The sequence below is a fragment of the Mercurialis annua genome, linkage group LG3, assembly GCF_937616625.2.
Source record: "Mercurialis annua linkage group LG3, ddMerAnnu1.2, whole genome shotgun sequence".
NCBI lineage: Eukaryota > Viridiplantae > Streptophyta > Magnoliopsida > Malpighiales > Euphorbiaceae > Mercurialis > Mercurialis annua.
The window spans coordinates 70,153,377-70,180,659 of NC_065572.1; the positions used below are offsets into that span (position 1 = coordinate 70,153,377).

Here is a 27,283-nt window from a genome sequence, read left to right on the forward strand (position 1 = left end):
AAGTATAAAGTGAAAATAATAGAGTATATATATATTTAAATATTTTGACAGACAGTAGGTTATTTTGTAGTTTTTTCTTCTTCAAGATAATAGAAAGTTGACATACAAATGGTATCAGAAATAGTGATCGGCAGCCAAAATACTCCCTGGGGTCTTGGGTTCAACACTTGAAAATGAATTGAAAATTTATGGGAGATTGGTGTACTAAAAATCAAATTTAATATAAAACTAGCAAATGATGCAGGAATCCAACAATCAAACCACTCAACCATCAAACTGGATAGCATGTTTTATGTTCGACGACTATTTCCGACATAACTTGTACTCTATATTAATACCTAGAAGCTTGATCTTAGCAGGTTGACAACAATATTGTGATTCATAAAAAAAAAAGGTTCATGCTCAAGAGGCCTAATTGCAAATGGGGTTGCTGTTGGTTAGGAAAGGTAATTTGTCTTTGACAAACCTGTCAAAAGGCGAAACAATAAGATTCATGTTAAATCTAGTCTATTCTACCACTATCTCATAGCATTTTGATATCAAATTACACTCCCAGTCTGAGGTTTACTAAAAGAATGTTCCCTCCATTTAGATAGGCCAGCAGCAATTGCTTTCTGTACAACATCAATCCGCTCCTCCATTAATGATTCCTTCAGATCCTCTAGTTCAGCATGTTCCTTCTCCATTATCACTTCCAGATTGTCAAAATTCTTCATTTTGTACTGCAATTTTTTAAACTATTGTCCCATTCATTTAAAGGGAAAAAAAATACATCAGCCACTGCATGCCTCAAAGATGGAAAATTTTCACACAATATAAAAGAAAAAGAAACAGTAAACTTTGACCAACCTGTGCCTCGAGTACGGTTGTAACTAAATTTTCAATTTCTCGATCTTCCTCATCGGCCAATAATTTGGCATGAGCAGCAGCAGCTCCAAGAGCAGTTGCAATTGCTGTTCTCAGCCGCAAAGTCAAAGGCACGTCGTTATGCCCCATATATGTCTCCTCCGTTTCTGGAGTAAAAGGATTACGCATGATAAAAGAAATACATACTCAAAGCAATGAAATGGAACGGCTAAAAAACATCTTGAAGAAGCAATTAATTGGATTGATATCTTAGGATATGTAAAACAAGACTTGCTAAACAATATCATCAAGGAAGAAGAATCATCTATAATGAGATTAGTACAAATCAAGAGGAACATTTGGAAACTGCATTTACCTGAATCAGTGGGCCTCTTAATTATCTCTGAATCTCCGACCTCATGGGTTCTAAACAAAATATTGGAAGTAAAATATTTAGTAACAGAGAAAGAGCTAAAAGCATATTATTAAGAGAAAGAGAACATCAAATTTATATAAACAGACTACCTCTCTGGCTTGGAATCTCCAGTAGGAGACCATAAGATTTTAGCTGGAAAATCCTCCTTTCCATCAAAAATCTCCCTTGGGCATAAGGTTTCATCACAAAGTGCTCCAAGAGCAGCCTTAGCCGCAGCAGATGTAATATCTGGGCCAGCAAAGGTTGAGATAAGAGCGACCTAAAGAAAAACAGCAAGTTACATATAATAAAACAAGGTGGCTAAACATTATTATGAGAAAGCAGCAACCATAAACACATCCTGATATTATAGAGATACACCTACTTTTATGTTACAAATGGCAGCACACACATAAACTATTTCTCCACATGCCTATTCGAGATTATTTGATTCACACAAATTTCTTTCTTCAAGCACATTGGAAACCTTCTTCTTTCATTCAGAAGCAATGGCACAATGGCAATCCTAATGTTAGGAAAGGAGTTGAAATAAGTGGGTTTCGAGGAGAACAAGGACAGCAGGAGTTGATAAAAAAAAAAAAAAAGAGAACAGAAACATTTTTAATTTCTAATCTCACATTGAGCTACTGAAGTTACAAAATGGAATTTCGATGATCTTGAACTATATTACATATACTTAGTCGGGACTCGGCAAAGATTATCTCTAGGTACAGAAGCACCATCTGATCTAGTCAAATGCAAGGACTTTTTCCATTAAGAACAAATCAAAATTAAAAGATATCAAACAATAAACATCAGAAGGGCTAAGTACATAAATACGGTCTTCTATATTTAACTCATTTTTAACTGTTTCATTCAAGGAAAAGGTGTCTCAATTCCAACAAGAACTATTCTAACATCCTCACAGGCTTAAAATTTCAATAGATAGTGGTCACAGGCAAATATACCTACCTGTTTCATCAAAGAATTTCCAGCATCCGAAAGAGAAGAAATACATTTTCTTTTTAATGGAGGGCCTTCCTCTGCAGCATCTCCATTTTGCTCACTCGTACTATTCTGCTCATGCAATTGATCCTCATTATTCTCCACTATGTCCCGGTTCTCCAACGAAGGCACCGAAAGTTGTTTAGAATCGTTTACACTCACACTCAATCCACTAGAATTGCCATTCCAGCCTCTAGAGCTCAAAATAACATCCCCAAATGGCAACTCAAGTAGCTTAGAAATACAATCAAGTTTGCTCTTGCTTTGAACATCCTGAACAACAAGATCCCAGTTATCCCCATGCTTCAGTACAGATTCTAACAGAAGTAAAGTCTCTGCCTCACTCCAAACAGCTCCCTGTCCCCCATTTCTACCCACATCATTCTCATCAAACTTAAAATCATCCTTCAACCTGCCTTCACCATAATTTCTACTAACAAAGCATTTCGAACACAATATATAATCACCCTGCTCAACATAACCATCATAAAAGATTCCAATTAAGCAATTAAATTTGGATTACTAAATAAAACAAACAAAATGTTTAGCAATTACTACCTTAGTGTACTCATACCGCCCTACGGAATTACATTTTTCACCGCAATTACCACACACAATTTCCTTTAACTTCCTCGACACACTAAAAACATCAGAATGTGAGCTCAAAGGCGGCAATTTCGACGAATTCTCCACATTCTCCGAATATCGAGCCGGAGCGGCAAGCGGCTTCAACGAATTAGGCATAGCAACAACGCGTATGCCATTCGGAGGCCCATCCTCAACCCTAAAATTACCGATTTCCTCCGTCTCCGAATCGATAAACCGACTCGAATCAGCGCCGAAGTTTATCAATCCGCAATTGTCCAAGAATTTGAACACTTTGTTGAGCAAGGAAACATCGCCGACAAGCGATTTTCGGATCTCGGTGAACGTGAGCCTTCTAGAAGGATCTTCGCGGTACTTATTGATGATAAAATCTCTGTATTCTTTGTAGATTTTGGGTGTTCTTGTAATAGAGGTTCCATTGAAGAAGTCTTTAAGTGCTGCTCGTTCTGTCTCGTGGATATTGTCCCACGCAAACCAACCTGGGAGTTGGAGGGCAAAAGTTAATAGGATTTTCTGAGAAAAAACAATTTTATTTTCTAGGGAAACAAACAGTATTTTATAAGAGAGTGACTTACTGGAGTGGCTGGGGATGGTGTAGAGGTCGAACTCTGGTTCGTTTAGTCGGGTCGGCTTAAGATCCGGGTCGTGATGCGTTGTCTCCATATTGGGAGCTTGAGTTGTGCGTGCGTAGAGTAATTTTTTTTCGATATTTTAGTCTGGCTGTAATCGAGGGTTCTAGGCGGTTTGTATACATAAAACCAAAACGTCGTCGTATTCGCTTTGAAAAATTTGTTTTGAGCTAATAGAATCAACTTAAAAAATTCAATCTCATAATAACGTTCGCCATGTGTGTGTCAACAACTGTAGGCCTAGGCTAGGGTTAACAGATTTCAAGCCCCATCTCATCCGAGTAGAGGCCCATCTACGCGTTCTCATGCACTTTTCACAAAGCCCATATAACGAAAATGTAGGCCCAAATATTCTCAATAGAATATGAAAATGTAAGTTCTGTTTTGAATCAAAAATATCCAATTGTATATTTAGATTTGTCTAACCAATGTGTTTCTTTTTTCTTTTTACAAGGGAAACTCAAATTTTATTACCTGAAGTCTAAATCCAACACAACAGACAGGGAGCTTGCAACACTATGAGCTTAACATATTTACTTGTCTATAAATGAAAACATAACTTAATCTGAGAAATATCCTTCACCAATGTGAATTATATAACCTAAGTGATAGAAACTAAATATAATATAATAACAAGTTCATAATATTATTGACCACAAATAGACTGTTTTCTTTTAAAATAATTAATTTTTTTAAACTATTCATAAAAAAAATTGAAATTTAAGTATATGTAACCTTTTTATTTAAGTGATAGTAAGACAGAAGAGGGTTATTAAGGTACTGAAAAAAAGACAATACATTAGTTTGCCTCCAAAACTAAAAAATTTGGGCAATGCCCGCCCCGAGATCTAACTCCCAAAACAAAAGCCCGCTTTCATTTTAGTTTTTCATCCAAAAAAATTCAGATCCCCGCCCTTTCTCTTTCATTTTTCTATATTCCCAGCCCGCTAAAATAAAATTCCCAATCCCTAAAATCACACACGAACACTCTCCACTACTCCTCTTCTTTACTCTATTCCCCACACCAAATTCCCGTCTCTCCGATCTGTATTTAGGGTTTAATTTTGATTTGAGAGGTGACCATGGCGAGTGAAACCCTAGAGGAGAAGAAATCAGAGGAGGAAGCTCCCGTTGAAGGAACAGAGGATCCCAAGCAACAAGAAAAACAAGAGATGGAGATAGAACCTAAGGAAAAAGAAGATGACAAGGAGCTCAAAGAGAAACCAGAATTAGAGAAAAACGGTGACGAGGACGAAGAGGAAAAAGAAGAAGCTGACGTGGATACAGAGGAGAAGGAAGAAGCTGACGTGGATAAAGAGGAGAAGGAAGAAGAAGACGAAGAGGAGGACGACGAGGATGAAGAAGAGGACCTGAATTCGAAGAAAAAGAAGGGAGGCTCTGCGAAAAAAGAACAGAGAGAGTCGAAGAAGCGGAGTGAGAAGAAACAGAGTAAAGAAACTGTAGAGAAAAAAGAGTCGGTGACTCCGAGTAGCGATAGGCCGACTAGAGAAAGGAAGATGGTGGAGAGGTATTCTATACCTGAACCTCCTAGATCAGCTACCAAACCGGTTTCTATTGAGAAGGTAAACTTTCGAGTTTTGTTTTTGTTCTTATTTAATATTTTTTCTGTTAAAATTAGGGGTTTTTGATCGAATTCTTGGTTGTGTTTTCTATTGGTTGCAGGGACGCGGTACTCAGCTCAAAGATATCCCCAATGGTATGCATTTGTATTTTACTCTAATGTATTTCCAGTTAGTGGTTTACTTCTTTAAGGGTTGAATGATGGCAGTATATATAGGTAGACCTAGATTTTGCTTGTCTACAACTGTGGTTAGACAATTCATTTACTTACTCTGGAAGTTGATGTGAAGTTAGTTTGTTAGAATTATCTGCTTTAAGTGTTGTAATCACATTGTTTGCTAGATCTAGGGTGTTAAGTGTAGTAAAATTTGTAAAATATCACTTTTTTATATAGTTGGTTTTATCAAAGCAGTGGAATGGACTTCTTGCTAGTAATTTACACTGCCATTTGCTGAAAAATTCTTAGCAGTGTCGTGAATCTAGGTCTTTCATATGTGGTAGGTAGGCAGACTTTGGATATTAGTATCCATAATTTTATGGACGTTCTCTTTTGTCTCGTACCATAGAAATGTTTTCTATTTAAGAATGTTAAAAGGTGAAACAAAGATCTTGACCTCAATCTAGATTGTTAGGTGGCAATAATACATGATGAAGCTTAGGGAGTTTAAATCTCCAATGATATAACTGTTCTGGTGGAATTTAAATTCCATTTACAAGTAGATGACATCTTCAATTATTTGTTCTTGGTGAATTTGAAGCTAGTTTTTCTGAGAGAATTTCATTATTGGGATAGGCACTCAATATACTCCTTGTTTCATTTCATATGATACTTGATGTAAAAAAATTCTTGGCTTGACAGAGTTGTTCTTAACTTGGTAACATAAACCAAAGTAATTGTCCTGATGAAGTTTTTGACTTTTACTCCACTTCATTGTTGTAGCAAAACGGCCTCTCTGTTTTATCTAATATTGTGAATTTTTTCAGTGGCTTTCAAGTTGTCCAAGAGAAAACCGGATGACAATCTGCATATGCTTCACCTAATACTTTTTGGCAAGAAAGCAAAGGTGCTCATTTAACTTATTCTCAGTTGCTTCTATTTAGAAGCAAAGTGTGTATTGATCCTGTACATATACAGTATATATAGATTGCGGGCTTCAACTCACCCTTCATGATTGCAAATTCATGCTATGTGGAAATAGATCACCTATTATCTTCTGATGTAGCTATTTTGCTCCTGCTTTTATTGATTGTTATTCAACATTGTCATTTTGGTTGTTTGATTGTTTCAGGCATACAATCTAAAGAAAAATATAGGCCAGTTTTCTGGCTTTGTTTGGGCTGAGAATGAGGTAACCAACGTTTAATTTCATTAACTTTGATGTATACTAGCTGGCAGAATCTTTCTCCAGGGCCAGAAAAATATTCATAGTTTAACCAATTTTATACATGGTTAAATGATTATTTGCTCTAGGAAATGTTTCAATTGATTGGTTCTCTTTATTTAGCAGGAAAGACATAAAGCAAAATTAAGGGAAAAACTTGACAAGTGTGTTAAAGAAAAGTTGATAGATTTTTGTGATTTGCTCAATATTCCAATCAATAAGAATGCTAGGAAAAAGGTTTGTAATGCTTCTCCAAAAGTTACTGTTTTGCAATTTAAAGATTCAGTTAAATTATGTTGCTTTTCTGGGCTATTTTTTCAGGAAGAACTCAATGTAAAATTATTGGAATTTTTGGAGTCCCCACATTCTACTACTGATGTTCTGCTTGCTGATAAGGAACAGGTATTGTGAATTGAATAATTTTGCTTATTCTGGAATGTTATGATATACGTCAATTTCAAGTGAAATAATTAAATTTGCTGCTTATTTCCATTTCAGAAAGGAAAGAAGCGTAAGGTCACCACTGGAAAAAATACAAGCCCTGGAGAAGCATCAGCTACACCAGCTAAGGTTTGTATATGGCAGTACTGCTTAAAATGTCTGATACTGCTGTTCTTTCTTATAAACTGTTTAATGGGCATGTCTTGTTTATGTGAATTGATTTCTGATGCTGATCATTGGTTTTATTATGTGGAAATTGTGAAGTAAACTGTTTGCTTTGGTGAAAATCTTTTTTTCATATATTATCTTGTTTACATGTAATCTAATATCAGTTTGATTTGTTGTTGTAAATCAAAAGCATGGGAAAAATGGTCCTTCTTGCGAATTATTTGGGTGCTGCCTCTTGGGACAGACTGTATTGCCTTTCTGTAGTTTCATGTTAAGTATTTGGCAAATTGTCTTTTTTATAGTATTGTTGCCTTGTTGAATGTATGCAAAATTGTTTACCATTTCAAATTGCACGAGTTCACATGCATTTAGAGACAGCTTATAGATATTTGGGATGATTGAATAGATCTTATTTTGTTGCTATATCTTTTAGGATTTTATGTACATTTATTAAGGTCTCTGCTGAATCTTAGGATGGAGAAATTTTATTACACACCCATTTCAACTGGTATATGGGTCTCTTATTTGAAAAATAGGCTTGTTCTTTGAAAATCTATCTCATATCTGTTGAACTGTATAGATTAGTCAAGTGGTTTCTGGATGAGTTATTAATTTTTTTAACTGCAATTTCTTTGGTGAAGATAATCAATACTCTTTTTCTTTCTGATCCACAGAAGCGAAAGGGAACATCTGAATCTGGTGAAAAACGGAAGCATTCCTCAAAGGGCGAGGATGATGAAGATGAGGATAAAGTTGAATCACAGAACGATAAGGATGCTAATGATGACTCGCAAGATGATGATGATGAAAACAATAGCACGCCAAAACAAGAGAGCGATAATGAGGAGAGCAAATCAGATGAAGAAGAGGATGGTGCAAAGGAGAAGACACCCACTCCACAGACATCTAAGAAAGTTGTGAAGGAAAGTTCAGGGGATAAAAGTAAAGATAAAGCCACATCTTCAAAAAAGAGCACCACAAAGCCTATCAAAAGTCCTTCAAAATCTACAAAAAAGTCCTCTGGATCATCATCAAAGCAAGTTGCAAAAGACACTGATGAAACTGGTTCACATTCCAAATCTAAGGTTTCTTCATCTAAGAAACAGAAAGTTGAAAAGGAAAGTCCAAAAGACAAAAGTATTCCTAACAAGGACAAAGGCTCAAGCAAGAAACAGGCAACCAAATTGACAGAAAAGGCTTCTGCAAAGGATCAAGGTGCAGTATTTTCTGTTTATTCTTGATTTGTGAAGTTTTTGTTTTCTTATCAGTCTGTTTGCATCTTTCTTTTATTGATTTGGTAGCTTATATATGTACTGTAATTGCTACATACTTAATGTTTTGCATGCATTTTGGATGACTGTAATTGACCCTTAGAAGATGAACTAAAAGCTATATAGCAAATTAGCAACCTGTTAGGAGAGGTAACTTGACCGTGTTAGCAACAAAAGTTGTATATTTGTTGTATATCTGCTTAACTAATTGAAGTGAAAATGAGGTGAACTCTTATCTCAAGTGTTAAGGAGTGAGCTGTTGTTACATTGGGAAGTTGCAAAGAGTAAGAAAATTGTTTCTTTAAGGGATAGGAGAGTTTAGAGAAGAGTTTCTTGGGCATCATGGCATTATAAAGATTCCAGCAGTTTTGTTTAGCTGTGATGCATAGATACTTTTTTGGACAAGCCTCTAGTAGATTGTTGTACCTATTGTAAAGCTATTGTAATTGCATTTCTGTGTTCAGTTGTGTTGTTTAATAATTATTATTGTTCTTTTTTCTTTCTGCATTTACAGTGTTTTTCTGCTTTTTCTGTAATGAAATTTACATAATTGTGTAGACCTGTTAATTGAGTCATTGTTTGCATTATTGAAATGTAGGCAAACCAAAATCCAGCAAGAAGGTTAAGAAACAGCCCACTAGAGAAGATATGCACGCAGTTGTAGTAGAAATTCTGAAGGAAGTGGATTTTAATACTGTAAGCATGGTCTTCTTTTGTTGTTGAATACTAGATACTTAATTTTATTAGTTATGTCATTTCTAAAGTTTCTGCTAATGTCAATTTCCAGGCAACTTTATCTGATATTCTCCGGCAGCTTGGTACTTTTCCTCTTCCGTCATCAGTTAAAATTATTGGTCTTGTAATTCAACACTACTAACGGTACATGTACTGTTTTTCATTAGGTACCCACTTTGGTGTAGATCTAATGCATAGAAAAGCAGAGGTGAAGGACATTATTACAGAGGTGATAAACATGATGTCTGATGAGGAGGATGAAGAGGAGGAAGTTGAAGACAATACTGAGGCTGTTGATGAATCTGTCAAGGATGAAGATGGGGATGATGATGCTTAGTTCACTTCATTGTGGGTGATTAACCTGAGCATTCTGGAAAATGAGGTATGTGGTGTTCTCTTAGGGAATCACATCCCTGGAGGGGCTTTCAATAGCTACAAATGGTAACCTGCCATTGCAATATTTATGGCACAACTGTTTCCTGATGCAGATAACCTGCTGGTCTAATTTGTACCATATGCATTTGTAACTCTTTAGTCTTGAGGATAATGTAATTTTTAGTGTTTCCCTTTTACAGGCCTTTTTAAAGGTATTTAGGAATGCTTCTGCAAATTAGCTGTGAATGATTTTCTTTATTTATTTAAATGATAACTTTCTATGCTGATCAGCTAGAGGTGGCCTTATAAATTTTTGATTTATGTCTTGAAAGTTAATAATAGCAGATAAATAGCTCAGCAGTCTGCACTCTTAGTATATGATTGGACTTATGGGTATTGTCTCATTATTATATATAGCTGTACGAGTATATGTGCCATTAAACAGGTTATGTATACTGGCATTGCCTGAATATTTGGAGCTCCTGGCTGATGTAAGAGAAGCATGTTTGAGGTAGAGAACATGCTGCAGGTGGGTTTCATTTTCTCCATGGAGTCTAATATGATTGTTTTGGAAAATTGTTGACTTGTCATTCTATTCAGGTGTTTGGTTGTATCTGCTTTTATTTGTTTGATTCATTTACCGCATGACTAATTTTGATTAGAATCTGAAGACTCCTATTGAGAAATTTTAGGTACTGTTAACTCAATTTATAGGTACTATTATTTTCACGTTAGTATGGGATTCATTCTTTTCTGGCAGCTATTGGAACTTGTGTTGCATGGTCATGATGATTAGTAGGCACGGTAATGACCTCAATTTTTTCATGATTAACACTCAGTTCCCATTTTGTTGGCATGAGTACTGTTGTTTGCTCATGAAGGATGTGTTTGCATACAACATACAATGTTGATGTAAAATGCATTAATGCCTTAATTTTCAGATTGGTGAAGAAACATCTAGCTCATGATTGCTCTTGTTTGCTAGTAAAAGGTGAATTGTACCCCCAATTAGAAGTGTGAACAAGTGAGAATTTTCAGTTTTATGTATTTACACATCCTTAGCTTCTATTACAATATCCAGTATTGGTATCGATTAGAGAAATTAAGGGTGAAGGAAATTGCTAAGGCATTTCCTGGAAAAAGTTTTGCAAAAGTGTTTTCTCTACTCTACCCGCATATTTCTAGTCATGCAGTTGTCAGAGTAAAATTTCCTGATGAATTTGCAATGTGCAAAAATAATTGGTCTGTCTCTTTTCCGAACCATATATGCATGCCTAAAGTTGCTTCTTTTTTGTACTAATTATGCACTCTGGGCTTTGTGGTGTTAGCCTTGGTTCATATCTTGTTAAAAACTTCAGTCAATGTATTACTCAATAGGTGCAAGTAGATTTTTTCAATATATTACGATAAATATCCAAAACAAGAGGGATTAAAGCGACACAATTCATTCAGTAAATTACAAAATAAGAAGAAACCAATTGGGTTAAATAAGTCTTAAATTATGCCAAATAATCAATATGCGGACGCCAACCCCACCAACTTATTAAAAGGTCGGTCTTCTTTCTAACGCCAGCATTGCTTGCTGGTAATATTTTGGTTCCTTGGCAAGTAGCCTACCACAACCCCTTCTGACCTTTTTCCACAATTTTGCAGCTCTAAGCTTCTTGTTTAATCTCTTCACATTACAATGACATATAAACCTGTCTCTGTCATGTCGTAGCATTTTGTTAACCAAAACTCACAAATTGTCAAATTTCTGCTCCACTTTTTCCTATATAATACTCTCAGAGCCATTTCCAACGAAAAAAATACAAAAAGAAGTTCTACTACAGCCCATTTGTCTCAAATTTCTGGTATGTTAATCTTCTTTTTATAATTTCTGTTTGCTTTATTCAAGAAAGTTGGCCAATCTTGTGCATTGTTGAGTTTTTTATTTCTTTGGTCTCTCAGGTTCTTGAAAAAGTGTGTTCAATGGCTGATGTTAGTGGCAGTACTTTTCAACTTAGTGTTAAGCACAATGAACCAACTTTGGTGCCACCTGCAGAGGAGACGGAAAAGGGTTTATATTTCCTGTCTAACCTTGACCAAAACATTGCTGTAATAGTTCGGACTATTTACTGCTTTAAGTCTGATGTTAGAGGAAATGAGGATGCTATGGAAGTTATTAAAAATGCTTTATCAAAAGTTCTTGTTCCTTACTATCCTCTTGCCGGGCGGTTAACGATTAGCTCGGAAGGGAAGCTTATAGTGGATTGCACTGGAGAAGGTGCTGTTCTTGTCGAAGCTGAAGCGAATTGCGCTTTAATGGAGATAGGCGACACTACGAAACCCGACCCTGTCACGCTCGGGAAGTTGGTTTACGACATTCCTGGTGCGGAAAACATATTGCAGATACCTCCTTTGGTCGCTCAGGTTTATAATATTACTTGATTTGGTTAATTGGGGTAATTTACTTTTTCGGAGATTTTAAAATTCTGATATTGCATTTCAGGTGACTAGATTCAAATGTGGGGGATTTGTTCTAGGACTGTGTATGAACCATTGTATGTTCGACGGAATAGGTGCAATGGAATTTGTGAATTCATGGGGTGAATCTGCAAGAGGCTTGCCTCTGAAGGTACCTCCATTTACAGACAGAAGCATACTGAAACCTCGTAACCCGCCCAAGATAGAGTTTCCACATCATGAATTTGCTGAGATTGAAGATATATCAAACACCAGCCAGCTTTATGAAGAAGAAATGCTTTACAGATCCTTCTGTTTCGATCCTGAGAAGCTTCAACATCTCAAGAAAAAAGCTATGGAAGATGGATCCATTTCTAAGTGCAGTACTTTCGAAGCTCTTTCAGCATTTGTATGGAGAGCTAGATGCCAGGCACTCAGAATGCTACCTGATCAACAGACAAAACTGTTATTCGCTGTCGATGGACGGTCTAGATTCATGCCACCAATTCCTGATGGCTACTTTGGTAATGCAATTGTCTTAACTAATTCTCTCTGTAAAGCCGGCGAGTTATCCGAAAACAATCTGTCATTCGGAGTAAAGCGAGTTCAGGAGGCAGTTAATATGGTTGGTGACAGCTATATGAGATCAGCAGTAGACTATTTTGAAGTTACAAGAACCAGACCTTCTCTTGCTGCAACACTTTTAATCACAACATGGTCTAGGCTATCTTTTCATACTAGTGATTTTGGGTGGGGAGAGCCTGTTTTATCAGGGCCTGTTGCCTTGCCTGAGAAGGAAGTAATTTTATTTCTTTCTCATGGAAAAGAGAGGAGAAGCATCAATGTTCTTCTGGGTTTGCCAGCTTCTGCCATGAAAATCTTTCAAGAACTAGTGGACATTTGATGAGCAATCAAAAACATCTGTTTTTTTGTTGTTGTGTGTTTGTAATACTTAATTCAACACTTTGATCTTCTGCTGTATTAGTTCAATGGATTATTTGTATTATGTTTTCATCAATTATAGTATGTACCCAAATAAATATGAAGCTTAACGGATCAGTAAAATCAAATTCTTTCGACTTATAGCAATTCTTATTAAAGCTTTTGAACTTTGCAATTTTAGTCCAATTTCGAACATTTGCAGCGATTTTAACCAATATTCCCCAGTAGATTTAGTAGCATATGCTCAATCTCACATGGCTCAAACTATTTTAGTCGATTCGCCAAGTGAGTTTGAACCCCGGATGGGGAGAATTGATTAAAATAGTTGCGAACATAATACTACATAAAGTGCGAAATTTAAACAGAATAACACTGAATTTGGCTTCATTAATTGTAATGGCATATAACAAAAACTCAATATTTCACATCAAAAAATGCAAAAACTATTATGTTTTGAAGAAGAACAAAATTTTGTACATTTTAAACTCATAACTGCTTTTGCATATCCATAATCAACACAAAACAATCAATTTATACACCTATTTAGTATATGACAACATAACTAACCTAAAACATCACAAAAAAGAAGTTTGAATCTTGAACACAAATATACACAGTCATACTGTCGCATTCAACTTCAACATTTTGGATGAACTGAGCATCTTCTACGAACCATACCTCTTCGAAACAGAATTTTGAGGACTGCAAAGAACAGATAAAGAACCGTTACAGCTAATTCCAGTACTAATGTCTTCTTCTCTGGTTGTACAATTCATCTCAGCTAAAACTTTATAGAACAAATCAACATCACAAGGAATCAACAACGGACCGTCGCTATTAAACCCGTATTCCAATTCTGTATCTTCAAGTAACATTTTAAACAATGGATGATTAGCATATTTTGCCTTGACCACAAATCTTTGTCTCTCTTCTCCTACATATACAGAAAAACACCCGTGTGGCGCTCTCGATGATGATGATGATCTTGTTTTGGTAGTGCAGTGCCATGACTGGCTCTTAGTAAAAGAATTGCTGAAGTTTCTTGAATTTTTTTTGTTAGAATTAGAACCTAAAGATTTACATCTTTCCCATGCCTTGATGATCACGTTTCTTTTCAATTTAGTCCTTATTTGACTATCCATTCTTCAAACCAAAACCCGAAAAAGAAACAGATTCTTTAGCTGAAGATAAATGATGAACAGAGCGGTTGATGAAGGTTTCTATAATATATAGAATTGTCAACGGCACTAACAGCTCGAGGATTTTGAAGGAAAAAAAAAAGAATAGAAAATTGAAATTCATATGGTCTAACGCAATAAATCTGAATATGACAAAAATGAACGAGGTTCATCGTTTCCTTTTTGTGAGTTTATTATTAGAAGGCGTCTGCTTGCCATGCGCAAAAGCTAATGAAATTAAGGTAAAGTGTTATTCTGAATAATTTATGTCAACAAATATAGTGTCATTATAATAGTACTATAAAATATAAATAATTAATACTTATTGAATGAGAATGCAGTTTGATTGAGTAAAAACAATGTGTTTTCTACTTGAGCCATCTCCAATATTAAAATTTAAAATAGTTTAAATCCATCAAATTTATATCAATATATATTTAGAGGCCTAATGTTTCAAAAAACTTCGAACTTTTTAGCCCTTTTTTCAATTTCACCTCAACATTGTAAAATCGCAAATTGTATCCAAATCCACAGCTTTCACTTTCAATTGTACTCGCAAATACTAAATTGATATCGTTTTTATTGAAAAAGGTTCAGATAAGTCATTCATTTTAATTTTTTTAAATGAAAAAATAGTCCAAATAAATAATTTATAAGTGTCTTTCTGAATGGAAAAGAGTCTAATTTATAAAATTGGGTACAACTGAAACCCAAAAGTGTGGATTTGAATATAATTGACGATTTACAACGTCATAGTGAAGTTGGAAACGGGTTAAAAGGTTGAGGTTTTTTTAGACATTAAGTCATATTTACATATTTCAGTACTTCTAACAAAAAATTACAGTTAATTTATTTTCTATTATTATTACTGTATTTGATGGTGTTGTAATAGTAATTATGATACGTATAAAAATAATTTGTATTTATTAGTTACAACATAAAGAATATTCTCCGTGAACAGATTTCTGTTCTTCGAAGAATAGAGGTACGTTCTCTGAAAAACAAGTCGGAAAAGATTACCAGATGGGAAAAAATTTCGGCGATTGGTGGTGGATGGGTTGTTGGGTTGGATTTTTTTTAATTAAATTTCAATAGTTTTAGGGGTGTTTTGACTTTTAGAGTATTTTGATGACGTATCAGATGACGTAGCGCCTCCATTTTTTTTATTCATACCTAAATGAGCACAACCACAAAAGTCAAGTGGTTTATTAAGGGTATTACTATTCGCCGCCCAAAATTACTACCCACCGCCCAACTTTTTACCAAAATATCCCTAAGGCATTTTCAGTTGAAAAAAAAAACTCAATTCTCTCAACTCAACTAAAAACCCGACAAATAACCGAGCAAATTTATAATAAAAATATTAAAATCACCGAAAAATTGAAGGCAGTAACCTCTCAGAATTAATCAGTTTTTAATTTTTTCGTTTTTAAAATTTTTTATTTTTTTTTTAATTTTTTAATGGGTCATCGTCTTGATTTGGCGATGGACCCTATGGACTATCGCCTTGATTTGGCGATGGCCCCATAGGGCCATTGCCAAATCATGGCGATGGCCCTGTGGGGCCATCGTCAAATCAAGGCGATGGCTCCTACGGGCCATCGCCATTTGAGGGCGATGGCCCATTAAAAATATAAAAAAAAATTAAAAAATTAAAAAAATTAAATAAATAAAAACCGATTATTTATCGGAGGTTCCGTCTTTTATTTTTAGTCGATTTTGATATTTTTATTGTAGATTCACTTGGATATTTGTTGGTTTTTAATTGAATTGAGAGAATTAAATTTTTTTTAAAAAAACTGAAAATGGTTTAGGGGTATTTTGGTATAAAGTTGGGCGGTGGGTAGTAATTTTGGGCGGTAAATAATAGTCCACTTTATTAATCATTTTTGAAGGTCATAAAATTTACTGATAGATTTGATAAAGGTTAGAATCTATGGGTGATTATAGTCGTTTAACACAAACAATAAAATTTGTTGTTGCTTTAGGCGGCAGGCAACTATGTGTGTGGCACTCTCCAAGGACGCCGCCACACAGCCCTTTATTTATTATAAATAGACAAATTAAATACTTTAGTCATTAATCAATTAACTTATGTAGTTCTTATTAATTAAACATTTTAGTCCCTTCAATGCAAAGGCTCAACTGAATAATTAACCTATTTGATTCTACCATTAACAGCGCATTGAAAAAACAGAAATTTTATAAACACTCTCGGAAAAAAAAAAAAAAGTAGAGTCAGTCCACCACGTGCTTCGTGAAGTAAGCCTATCATATTATGACACGTCATTAAAATGATAGTAATCTTGTAAATTTGTTCGTTACTTATTTATACACTTATGAAGAACCTTAGAAACCCTTAAAAAAGATTATTCATTCCCTCTCTAAGAGAGGTGGGACCCTTATTTTATCTTTTTTTGTTGAATAGCCTCTTTCTGATAGTAATATTATAAAATTACTATCATTTTAATGACGTGTCATAATATAATAGGCTTAATCCACGAATGACGTAGTACACTGAGTCTACCTAAGAACTTATCCACTCTCGGATCAAAACTACCTCACTAAAACACCTTCAATAGCAAAAATTCATCTGAGGCAATACAAATGCACATTAGTATTTACTGTTTACAATTGGTCATGCAACACAGAAGTCATTTAGTTCTTTTACAAGAATTAATGAATTTAGAAGAAAAACTAAAATTAAACTCATCAACAACTTTCATTTTTGTTTAAGCAACCAATTACAAACGCTATATTTACCATAATTGATTAAAACAAAAACAGATTGATGCATAAGCAAACACAATGAGTCTGGTAGAAGTACTTTATCAGCTGCACAGAAAATGAAATACAAATGCTGGTTGTCTTGTAATTATGCGTTGAGGACTGGGGAATAATTATGAGCTGCAAGTCTTTTAAGATTGCATGAAGGGCTGGAATGTTTTAATTAAACAGAACTAAATAGCGTAGATGCCATGTGGGATTCGATATCAATTGGGGAGAATTAACTAACATTACAATGTCATAAAAGCTTCGGTTAGATTTATATGAATCGGAAAAAGGTCGAATTTTTCTGGCTAACGGCCAAAAAGTAAACAGAATAAGATTGAATTTGGCTTCATTAGTTTCAATAGCATATAACAAAAATTTCATATCAAGCAAATTCAATTTTTCTCGTTCGATCTCCGAGTATCCATTCACTCGAAACCTTGATCAATTGGATCGTTTCTTTGTAGACTCCGATACGAAACTTTTGAAAATGCAAAAACTACTCTGTTTTGAAGAAGAACAAAATTTGTACAATTTAAACAATCAACTGAAAACAATCAATTTATATACCTATATCGTGTAACAATATTACTTACCTAAAACACCACAAAATAGAAGTTTGAATTTTGAACACAAATTTATAGAGTCATACTGTCGCATTCAACTTCAACATTTTGGATGAATTGAGCATCTTATACGAACCATACCTCTTCGTAACCGAATTTTGCAAAGGACTGCAAAGAACTGATAAAGAATCGTTACAGCTAAGTTTAGTACAATTCATCTCAGCTAAAACTTTATAAAACAAATCAATATCACACGGAATCAACAACGGACCGTCGCTATTAAACCCGTATACCGATTCTGCATCTTCGAGCAGCATTTTAAACAACGGATGATTAGCAAATTTTGCCTTGACCACAAATCTCTGTCTCTCTTCTCCTACATACACTGAAAAACACCCTTGTGGAGCTCTTGTAGTGCAGTGCCATGATTTGCTCTTTGTTAAAGAATTGCCAACGTTTCTTGAATATTTTTTGTTGGGATTAGGGCCTAAAGATTTACATCTTTCCCATGCCTTGATAATCAAGTTTCTTTTCAATTTAGTCCTCATTTGACTATCCATTCTTTACACTAAAACCCAAAAAAGAATCTGATTAAGTTGATGAACAGAGCCGGGGAAGAAGAGGAAGAGAGAATTAGACCCGGCCACTTAAGAAATGTGTAACGTTTTGCATAGACTTATAAGGTTGGGATAATAGGATTGTCAACGGCACTAACAGCTTGAGGATTTTGAAAAGAAAAAAAGAATAGAAAATTGAAATTCATATGGTCTAACACAATAAATCTGAATATGACAAAAATGAACGAGGTTCATCGTTTCCTTTTCGTGATTTTATTATTAAAAACGTCTGCTTGCCATGCGCAAAAGCTAATGAAATTAAGATAAAGGGAAGAGTTGGAGTATATTCTGAATAACTTATGTCAATAAATATAGTGTTATTATAATACTACTATAAAATATAAATAATTAATACTTTATTGATTGAGAAAGAAGTTTGATTGAGGAAAATAAAATTTTTTCTACTTGAGCCATCTCCAATATATTTTTTGTTACAAAAGAGCCATCTCCAATACTAAAATTAGTTTTTGGCAAAAAAAAATTAAAATAGTTTAAATCCATTAAATTTATTTCAATATCTTATATCTATATATTGCAGTACTTTTAATGTCAAAAAATACATTTGATTTTTTAACTATTATTATTCCTGTATTTGATGGTGTTATAATGTTAGGATAAATATGACAAGGTATAATAATAATTTTTATTTATTAATTACAACATAAATTAATACTAATAATTGGCCTATTTTTTAATATTAGTACGGATTTTTAGTTTTTTCCAGTTTACAACACAAACAATAAATTTTATGCAATTTTGACCATCAAATAATTTTTTGATAAACAATATTTATGTAGACGCTAAAATATATATTATCATATTACGGTTTCCGCGTCTCTATTAGTATTTTTATCGAAAAATTATTTGATGTGTCAAATTATAAAAATTTGACAAGTTATTTAAATTAATAAAATTATAAATTTCTGTTAATATTAAACTACACTAAAATTTTGATGACTTCTTTTATTTTGACTCAATAAATGGCGTTCTATTTAAGAAGAAAGTAACATAAAAATATTGTGGCTCCATTTGGAAATGACTTGTGAGATGTTTGGTCTAACCATGGAGTGTTGGGGTAGTTATAGTGCATCACCACCTTAAAAATCGCACAATTTATCTATTTTTGTATCATGTGTGGATTAGTAAACTACTCAATAAAATAAAAGGGAGAAATGGAATTAATTTTGGCATGATTTTAATGCGGTGAAAGTTTTGTATTTTATTGATTTGATTATATTAATCTTTTTGCTGTGTGGTGTTAACTTGTATGGTCATTGTTGGAGACAACAAAAACTCTAGGTTTAATGTTTCAATAACTTCACACTTTTTCTACTTTTTTTTTACAGGATAAAGAGGAAATCGCCTAATCAAACTTACAAACTACGAGACTAAAATGTACTTAAGGGCTCTCATTTGTACACCTAAAGCTGGAAGGTTCGACCCTAATTCTCGTAGGATATAGTTTCTCTAGTTTTAAAAAAAATTAATATAATAATAATTAATTTTGGCTGATATCTGCTAATAACTAGTATAGGTTATGTTTTTTTTGTCATAGGTTAAATTTCCATTAATAATAATAAAAATACAATAAATGAACGGTTCTTCAACAGATTGAAAGAATTATTATACAATAATGATGAGTGCTGTAAATACAGCTGTAAATACAGTCATCGATTAGGGCTTTTCAAACCACCAAATGAGTCACTCGATACATTTATGGTTCCAACGTTAAAAATACGATCTTGAAGCCGCTCTATCCGTGAAACTTCAAGCCTTATCTTCAACATGAATCCACAAATTAGATCTAGTATAGGTTATGTTTATCTCTGATAAAAATACTGAAAACTACATTTCATACATGAGCCACAGTGACACCCGGAGGACAGATCGTGAATTATAAATTGAAATAAACTATCGTCAGTGGAAGAAGTTAAATGGTCTACAACAAAGTTTTCTTCTCTATAATATGGACAACCAAAACTTATAAAGTTATTCAAATTTTTAATATTTGGCAGTAAATCTATTTAGTTTTGTTATAATTAATTTAGTTCTAAATTTTAGTTAAATTTCTATACATATTCCTTTGTAGTAAAATTTATTTTTTATTATTGTAAAGTTTAGCTTGTAATTCAATAAAATTCACAAACAATTGCAAAACCAAATTGTAAATTTTTGACTTTTGACTTTTGTGTAGTTGAAATAAAAAAATGAAGCTTAAAATAAACACAAAAAGAATCAAATGAGTATATGGTATTGAGATGAAAAATTGGCACATTTAAATACATTGAAAAAAATTGAATAAATTTTATTAAAAATATTATTGAATAATAGATAGGAGTATTTGATTATAAATGAGTTTGTATGTAATAATCCACATACATATTAACATGCTTAGATTTAATCATGACCTGATAATTAGTACTAGTTAATAGGTCATTAATATTTATATTATTATGTGCGATTATATTAACACTTATCCATAAATGCATTCGGGACTGGACTTCTGTTTGTCATTTGAATCTTGAAATATATAGCATCAGATCATACCGCTGGAAATTAACATCTAGACGGTTAACTGGAAAATTTAGAATTCAAGCCAAATCTAATAATATTATAAATATTATCTATTAATAGTTTCTTATTAAATCATAATAGATAGGTTAGAATGTAATAATCCACATGTATATAAATATGTTTAACTTAAACTATAACCTAATGAACGATCTCAGAAGAAATGAGACTATAAGCAATTTTTTTAAAAGGTTGTAAATGATTTTAAAGAACCTCATATAAATATAAAAATGGAGCCTTTTAAAATTAATTTTCTAATTATTAAAGGGTCTGGTTAATTATTCAAATAAAAATGCTTCCATCTACTATTAAAATGACCCATAAATATATATATTTTAAAAAATACAACAAAACATATAATTTTTTAATAGACCTTTTATATTTGTCAAAAATATTCTATTTTTTAAAATATTTGCTAAACATACTCTGGGTTAGAAAAAAATTACTCTTTTTTTGCAAATCTATTTTTCAATTTGAAAATTTATAAAAGTATTATGTTTTTTTAAGAAACTGTTTGAAACTGCTTTATAAACAGTTTCAAAAATGTAAATTTAGAAACTATTTGAAACATTTTAAAACTGTATTTAGAAACGGTGTTTTTAAGTTCAAATTATTTTTTTATAAACTGTTTGGAACTGTTGGACCAAGTCCCATTTGAATCCAAATTTTGAGTTTGACAATCAATTTAAAGAGTCTAATCATGTTTATTAGCGTACAGGAACATATAGAAACAATTCCGGGTCGAATCGGAGCTTTCTAGCGAGAATTGAAAAATCTAATTTTCGTCAAGTTCCAGTAGCATATCGCGCCCGAGATGCCTTTAACATTGCGGGCGTGATACACCAATCTCGGGCGTGATACTCCAGATCACGGGCGCGACAAATGGTCATCCAAAAACCCTTTAGGGTTTTGACTTATATCTCGGGTGCTACACAAGCATCACGGGCGCGATGAATATGACCGTTGGAGGTCCAACGGCTATTTCTGAGCTCCCCAACCAATGATTGACACTTGGCATGAACCCATTGAAATATTCCCTAAAGTTTAAATATCACGGGCGCGACAGGGCTTTTCTCAACATAATTTTGTACTTTGATCTGGAAGCTTTATGGGAAGGTTGTTGGGGTTATAAATATCTCTTCTTTACCACATTTATTTGGTTAGACACTTTATCAACAACCAAAAATTACAAGCATTCAATTTTTATTTCCAAAAACATTTATTGTGTATCAATTTACATTGATTGCTTTCCTCTTCTTTTGTTAATTGTCAATCTTTTGATTAATCATTAAGTGTTATGGGTTTGTGATTAGCTTTAAAAAATCACTTTGTGAGTTTGAGATTAACTCTAGAAAATCTCTTTGTATTAGTTAGTGTTTAACTTTAAAATATATATTTTAGTGAATTATCAAAAGCTCAATTTTTAATTGAGTAGTGGATTAGGATCGAGTTGTGATCCGAACCACTCTAAATTATTTGTGTCTTCCTTCTCTCTAAACCTCTTTAATTTTTAAAATACCTTATCCCCCACCCCTCTGCCCCCAAAGGTAGCATTTGGGATTTCAGGAACTCCATTAGAAACTGTCTTGAAATTGTGTTTTTTAGAAACCATTTCAAACTGTTTGAAACTGCGAAGTAAAAAAGTTAATATTCGAAAATTTTGAAGTACGACTAAAAACATTCAGTTTGAGGATTAAATTTTTGATTTTTAGATAACTTTACAAATGTCCTTATAAATATGGGTCTTTTTACAACTTGGGGCTCGAAACATAGGCTAATAACTAGTATTAGTTGATAAGTGGTTGAACCCTCACACTTATGAATTTTTTATATTTGTGTTACTTTAACAATATGAAAATATTTTAATAGATTTTTAATGAAATAATTAAATTGAGATAAATTTAATATTTTAATGACTTTTCATAGATTTATAAAAAGTTGAGAATATTAATATTTTAAAAATTAAATGATGCATTTCGTCATCATTTATAATAAAATTATGGCTATAAAATTTTGGTGGTTTTAGATTTGTTGGTTGGTATTAGATTTGGTTGATTAGAATTTGGTTTGGTTTGGTTAGATTTATTATTTTTTAATTAACTATAACTTTTTAGAGGTATGTTAGTCAATTTTTGGGCAGAAGAAATTGTATGAGCGCCGACATAAAGTTTAGGAGAATTCTAAACTGAAATTGAAGCTCAAAGACAATGGTGATAGAAGGTTCCAAAATCAAAGACTGTGGATGATTTTAAGCCACAATTTAATATTTCGAGAAATCAGACGTTGCAATTCTAGTTTTTAATAATGTTTTATGATGACTAACTGAATTTTCGTGTTATTTATTTTGAAAACGCAATGTTTACTTTGTGTACTAAAATTATGTTCTAACCTTTCCTTATATAATTGGATATGAGAAATTATTTGTGGGAAGAATTGAATTTACGAACTAGCAATTTGCTGCCCTCCGTTAATACCATTTGATTTATAGCTCATCGGTAGATATAATCTTAAGAATGGGTGTTATAGATATAATTATATTAAATAAATTTAGAAAATTAAGTGATATATATATATATATATATATAAATTAAATTTATGCAAAACGAATTCTAACCTTAATCATATGATATTTCTCCCACTGTTTAATAGAAATGGTTCTATAAATATAGAATTTTTGTTTTATTTAATGCAAGTATACATGTAATTTGAGTTTAACAATCCAATTGAAATCCTATATCCAATCTCTTTTGTTTTCCAAGATCCCAAAAGTAAATACAAAACTGCATGCAATTTGTAGAATATATATATATGACTATAAAATATTACTATCTTACGTATCTATTCTTTTAAATAACATTTTCAATTATGACTATAAAATATTACTATCTTACGTATCTATTCTTTTAAATAACATTTTCAATTTATAATGTTGTTTAAAACTCCACAGTTGTTAGGAAATGTTATATATGAATGATATGATTATTTGTCATTTTTTATGTTTATATTTGAGTGACATTCACTATTCAAAAGTGTTAGATATTGGTGATTTTGTGTTCTCTACCGCAAGAAGATAAAATCCGTATATTTTTATGCTCAAAATGGTTAAATGACGAATAAAAATTGATGTTCAAGAGATTATATATCTAAAAGATTTTTTTTTAAATCATTTATTTTTACATTAGTTGGAAAACTGGAGTTAAAACGATTCATATTAAATTGTTCATTTGCTTAATTATAAGCTAGTAAATTGTTATTCAATAAAAGAACTTTAGTGAACTTGTGGGCTAATAAATAAATTGACTGACCTTAAGAGATATTGGACTTGAGCTTGGCCTAAACAAATGTAGTGATATAATTACCAGCTTTGTACAAGTTTTGTTTAGTTGTCTTTTCAAATTTCATAACAGCCGGTTAAACTTTTTACAACTTTCTTTTCATTAAATATAATAAAAAAAGCCTAATGTCTTAAAAAAAATTCTGATCTTTTATCTTATTTTCAATCCTACCCTGGCGTTTAAAATCAGTCAATTTTATCATATTTTGCATTTGTTTTCATTTTAATTGTACTATAAAATATAAAATTGACTTTTTTTATTTGGTAAAAGTTCAAAAAAAATCTCTAAATTGACCCTTTTTGCATTAAATTAATTTTTTATATTAAATTAACAATTTTTAAGGATTTTTTTGAACTTTTGTCAAATAAATAAAGGTCAATTTTATATTTTAAGATACAATTAAAATGAAAAAAAATACAAAATAGGATGAAATTGATAAATTTTTAACGTCATGGTAGGATTGGAAAAGGGATGAAAAATTGGAATTTATTTAAGCCATTAAATCATAAAAAAAAAGTTATAAAATTGGACGGCTATATAAAGCCATTGCTTCAAATAAAATAAAAATACTCAAATTTCAAAGAAAAGTCCTTCCTAAAATTGTTTTTATTTTGTGGTAGAGTCCGAATGATAATTTTATTGAGAACAATATTATTTACCTGACAATGTGTGTTTTTGAAACTTTCAGTGCTTTTGTATATGCACAATCAACCCTAGATAAATGTATATACCTATATTTTGTGACGAGCAAAAGATCAATTCACCCCTTTAACTTGACATAAAAAATCACAAAGATTGTTTTCAAGAAAATCGGTAAAAAAAATTAAAAATATGCTAAACCGTATTAAATTCCCTTTCCCAGTTGTACCTTCATATGTGAAATATACGGTTCATTACGATATAACAAAAAAATTAAAATAATTTTAATATTTATTTCATTCGTCAAATTACCATTTAATACTTATTATAAAAAAATGCTTAATAAGTTTAAAATGATCGTGAATATTTACTTATTTTTTATAATACAATTATGTCCTTCATATCTTTAAAAGTTTATGAACTATATTAAATTAACTAAAAATGTTTAGTAAATTTTTATGTTTTTTTCATTTTCACATTTAACCCTTCTTCGCTTTGATGGTCATCATCACCATCTCACTTCTTCTTTCTCTCCCTCACCACCGCACACCGCCACCAACAATTCACCCATCCATCAACAAATAACATTCATCCATTTGCTTCCCCGTTCTTTTAACAACGATAGTAATAATCCATCACCGTTGCAGTAATCCTTTCTCGCCGGATTTCACTATTGTTGTCGTTGTTCTCCGATTGTGATGATTTCAGGGTTCCGAACGACGAACGATAGAGGTCCAACAATAATGATTTCTGCATTAGCATTAAATTATATTTAATTAGGGTTAATTATAATTAATTAAAATTTTAATGGATTAACGTTAATTAGAATTTAAATTAAGTAACAATGAGATATAATTGAAATAGTATAAAATTGAAGAAGAGTAAATTATTAGATCGTGAGTCATGAGTTTAATTTTTTCTACAAACGTTTTTTTTTTATTTGTAAAACAAAAAGATTTAAAATCACTCATAGTCCTTAACTTCAGAGCCTCCAATCACGAATGTCCTTAAATTCAATTTTCAGTCAAAATCCCCTGAACTTTGATTTCAGAATCACGAATGTCCTTTTGAAAATGACTAAAATGCCCCTAACCATGTGTAAAGCCAAAAAAAAATATACTTGGTCCAACCAAACAAAACCAAATATCCAGAAACACCTAATTAAACCTAAAATTATCCGACCAAGCTTAAAATCGATACCCACTAACCTACCGCCACACACTCACCGGAAAGCATCTCGAATATCTGCCGCCACTCATCCATCGCTCAAAATTTTCTCGTATATCCGCCACAGACTCCGAGGAGCTCGGACCGCCAGATTTTTTTTGGACAGTGGGAGGATGCCGACAGTTGTTCGAGGTGGTTTCCGGCGGATGGGTGGCAGTGTCAATTTTAAATTTGATTAGATGATTTTAGGTTTGATTAGGTGATTATAGATTTTGTTGGATTGGACCGAATTATATATTTCTTCGTCTTGATTTTACACATGGTTGGGGGGTTTTTTTTAGTCATTTTGACATTCGTGATTTTGAAATGAAAGTTCAAGAGGTTTTGTAACTGAAAATTGAACTTAGGAACATTCGTGATTGGAGGCTCTAAAGTGAAGGATGGTGGATGATTTTAACCAGAAAAAAAAAAGAATTTTAATTAGATTTAATAAGGATAAATTAGTTGTCCCACACTCTCTTTTTCTAGAGGAATAAAAACGATTCAGTTTAGCAAAATTTTGGGTTTTTTGATCGATTTCCTAAAATTGATTTTTTTATATATATTTTGTGCCAAGTTGAATGGTGAATTGACCTTTTGGTCATTTAGGGACAATATTACCTAAAACATCACTGAAAGGAAAAGTTTGAATTTTGAACACTTATAAACAGTCATACTGTTGCATTCAACTTCAACATTTTGGATGAACTGAGCATCTTATAAGAACCATACCTCTTCATAACCGAACTCTGCATAGGACTACAAAGAACTAACAAAGAACCGTTACAGCTAATTCTTGTACTAATCTCATCATCTCCACAACAATCCATCTCAGCTAAAACTTTATAAAATAAATCAACATCACACGGAATCAACAACGGACCGTCGCTATTAAACCCGTATTCCAACTCTGCATCTTCAAGTAACATTTTAAACAATGGATGGTTAGCATATTTAGCCTTGATCACAAATCTTTGCCTCTCTTCTCCTACATATACCGGAAAACACCCGTGTGGCGCTCTTGACGACGACGATGATGATCTTAATTTTGTAGTATAGTGCCATGATTTGCTCTTTGTTAGAGAATTTGGAGCATTTCTTGAAGGTTTTTTGGTAGGATTAGAGCCTAAAGATTTATATCTTTCCCATGCCTTGGATAACAAGTTTCTTTTCAATTTAGCCCTGATTTGACTATCCATTCTTTAAATCAAAACCCTAAAAAGAAACGGATTCTCTGCAAGAATCTGATTGATGATGAACAAGGTAATGTTTTGCATTAGGGACTTAAAAGGCTGAGATAATGGGATTTGTCAACGGCACTAAGAGCTTGAGAATTTTGAAAAAAATGAGTACTAATTTGAATATGACAAAAATGAAAGAGGCACATTGTTTCCTTGGGTGATTTTTTATTATTAAATGACTGCAAATAGCATGCGCAAAAGCTACTAAATTTGGGATAAAGCGTAGACTGCTAAAATTATTTTGAATATTTTATGTCAATAATTAATAGTGTCATTGCAATAATGTAAATAATTAATTCTTATTGATTGAGAAAGAA

At 32.6% G+C, this 27,283-nt stretch overlaps 5 protein-coding genes and 1 pseudogene across 6 annotated transcripts; 2 read left to right on the plus strand and 4 right to left on the minus strand.

Annotated features, from left to right (window-relative positions):
• Positions 1-490: 490 nt before the first annotated feature.
• LOC126675359 (SWI/SNF complex subunit SWI3A) lies at positions 491-3,604 on the minus strand. The gene is made up of 7 exons (XM_050369992.2): positions 3,448-3,604; positions 2,825-3,351; positions 2,234-2,734; positions 1,372-1,541; positions 1,223-1,272; positions 850-1,013; positions 491-737 (listed from the first exon to the last, which is right to left on the minus strand). The coding sequence occupies exons 1-7, from the start codon at positions 3,533-3,535 to the stop codon at positions 540-542; spliced, it is 1,698 nt and encodes a 565-aa protein (XP_050225949.1). The 5' UTR covers positions 3,536-3,604; the 3' UTR covers positions 491-539.
• A 737-nt stretch (positions 3,605-4,341) lies between these two features.
• On the plus strand, positions 4,342-9,744 carry LOC126671430 (DEK domain-containing chromatin-associated protein 1). 2 transcript variants are annotated; one of them, XM_050365197.2, is made up of 11 exons: positions 4,342-5,084; positions 5,185-5,218; positions 6,067-6,146; positions 6,372-6,431; positions 6,588-6,701; positions 6,786-6,866; positions 6,963-7,034; positions 7,748-8,288; positions 8,943-9,040; positions 9,132-9,162; positions 9,247-9,744. In XM_050365197.2, exons 1-11 carry the CDS (start codon positions 4,584-4,586, stop codon positions 9,414-9,416), a joined length of 1,782 nt encoding a protein of 593 aa, XP_050221154.1. In that variant the 5' UTR covers positions 4,342-4,583; the 3' UTR covers positions 9,417-9,744. The 2 variants fall into 2 exon arrangements, with proteins under 2 accessions (XP_050221154.1, XP_050221155.1); XM_050365198.2 differs by having other exon boundaries at positions 4,343-5,084; positions 6,591-6,701.
• Positions 9,745-10,886: 1,142 nt separating this feature from the next.
• Positions 10,887-12,982, plus strand: LOC126671431 (omega-hydroxypalmitate O-feruloyl transferase-like). Its single transcript, XM_050365200.2, has 3 exons — positions 10,887-11,307; positions 11,405-11,866; positions 11,946-12,982. Exons 2-3 carry the CDS (start codon positions 11,426-11,428, stop codon positions 12,801-12,803), a joined length of 1,299 nt encoding a protein of 432 aa, XP_050221157.1. The 5' UTR covers positions 10,887-11,307; positions 11,405-11,425; the 3' UTR covers positions 12,804-12,982.
• Positions 12,983-13,208: 226 nt separating this feature from the next.
• Positions 13,209-14,230, minus strand: LOC126671432 (auxin-responsive protein SAUR50-like; annotated as a pseudogene).
• A 2,893-nt stretch (positions 14,231-17,123) lies between these two features.
• LOC126671433 (protein SMALL AUXIN UP-REGULATED RNA 51-like) lies at positions 17,124-18,161 on the minus strand. Its single transcript, XM_050365201.2, has one exon. It carries the CDS (start codon positions 17,915-17,917, stop codon positions 17,438-17,440), a length of 480 nt encoding a protein of 159 aa, XP_050221158.1. The 5' UTR covers positions 17,918-18,161; the 3' UTR covers positions 17,124-17,437.
• An 8,072-nt stretch (positions 18,162-26,233) lies between these two features.
• Positions 26,234-27,049, minus strand: LOC126675030 (auxin-responsive protein SAUR72-like). The gene has a single exon (XM_050369596.1). It carries the CDS (start codon positions 26,922-26,924, stop codon positions 26,397-26,399), a length of 528 nt encoding a protein of 175 aa, XP_050225553.1. The 5' UTR covers positions 26,925-27,049; the 3' UTR covers positions 26,234-26,396.
• Positions 27,050-27,283: the final 234 nt, after the last annotated feature.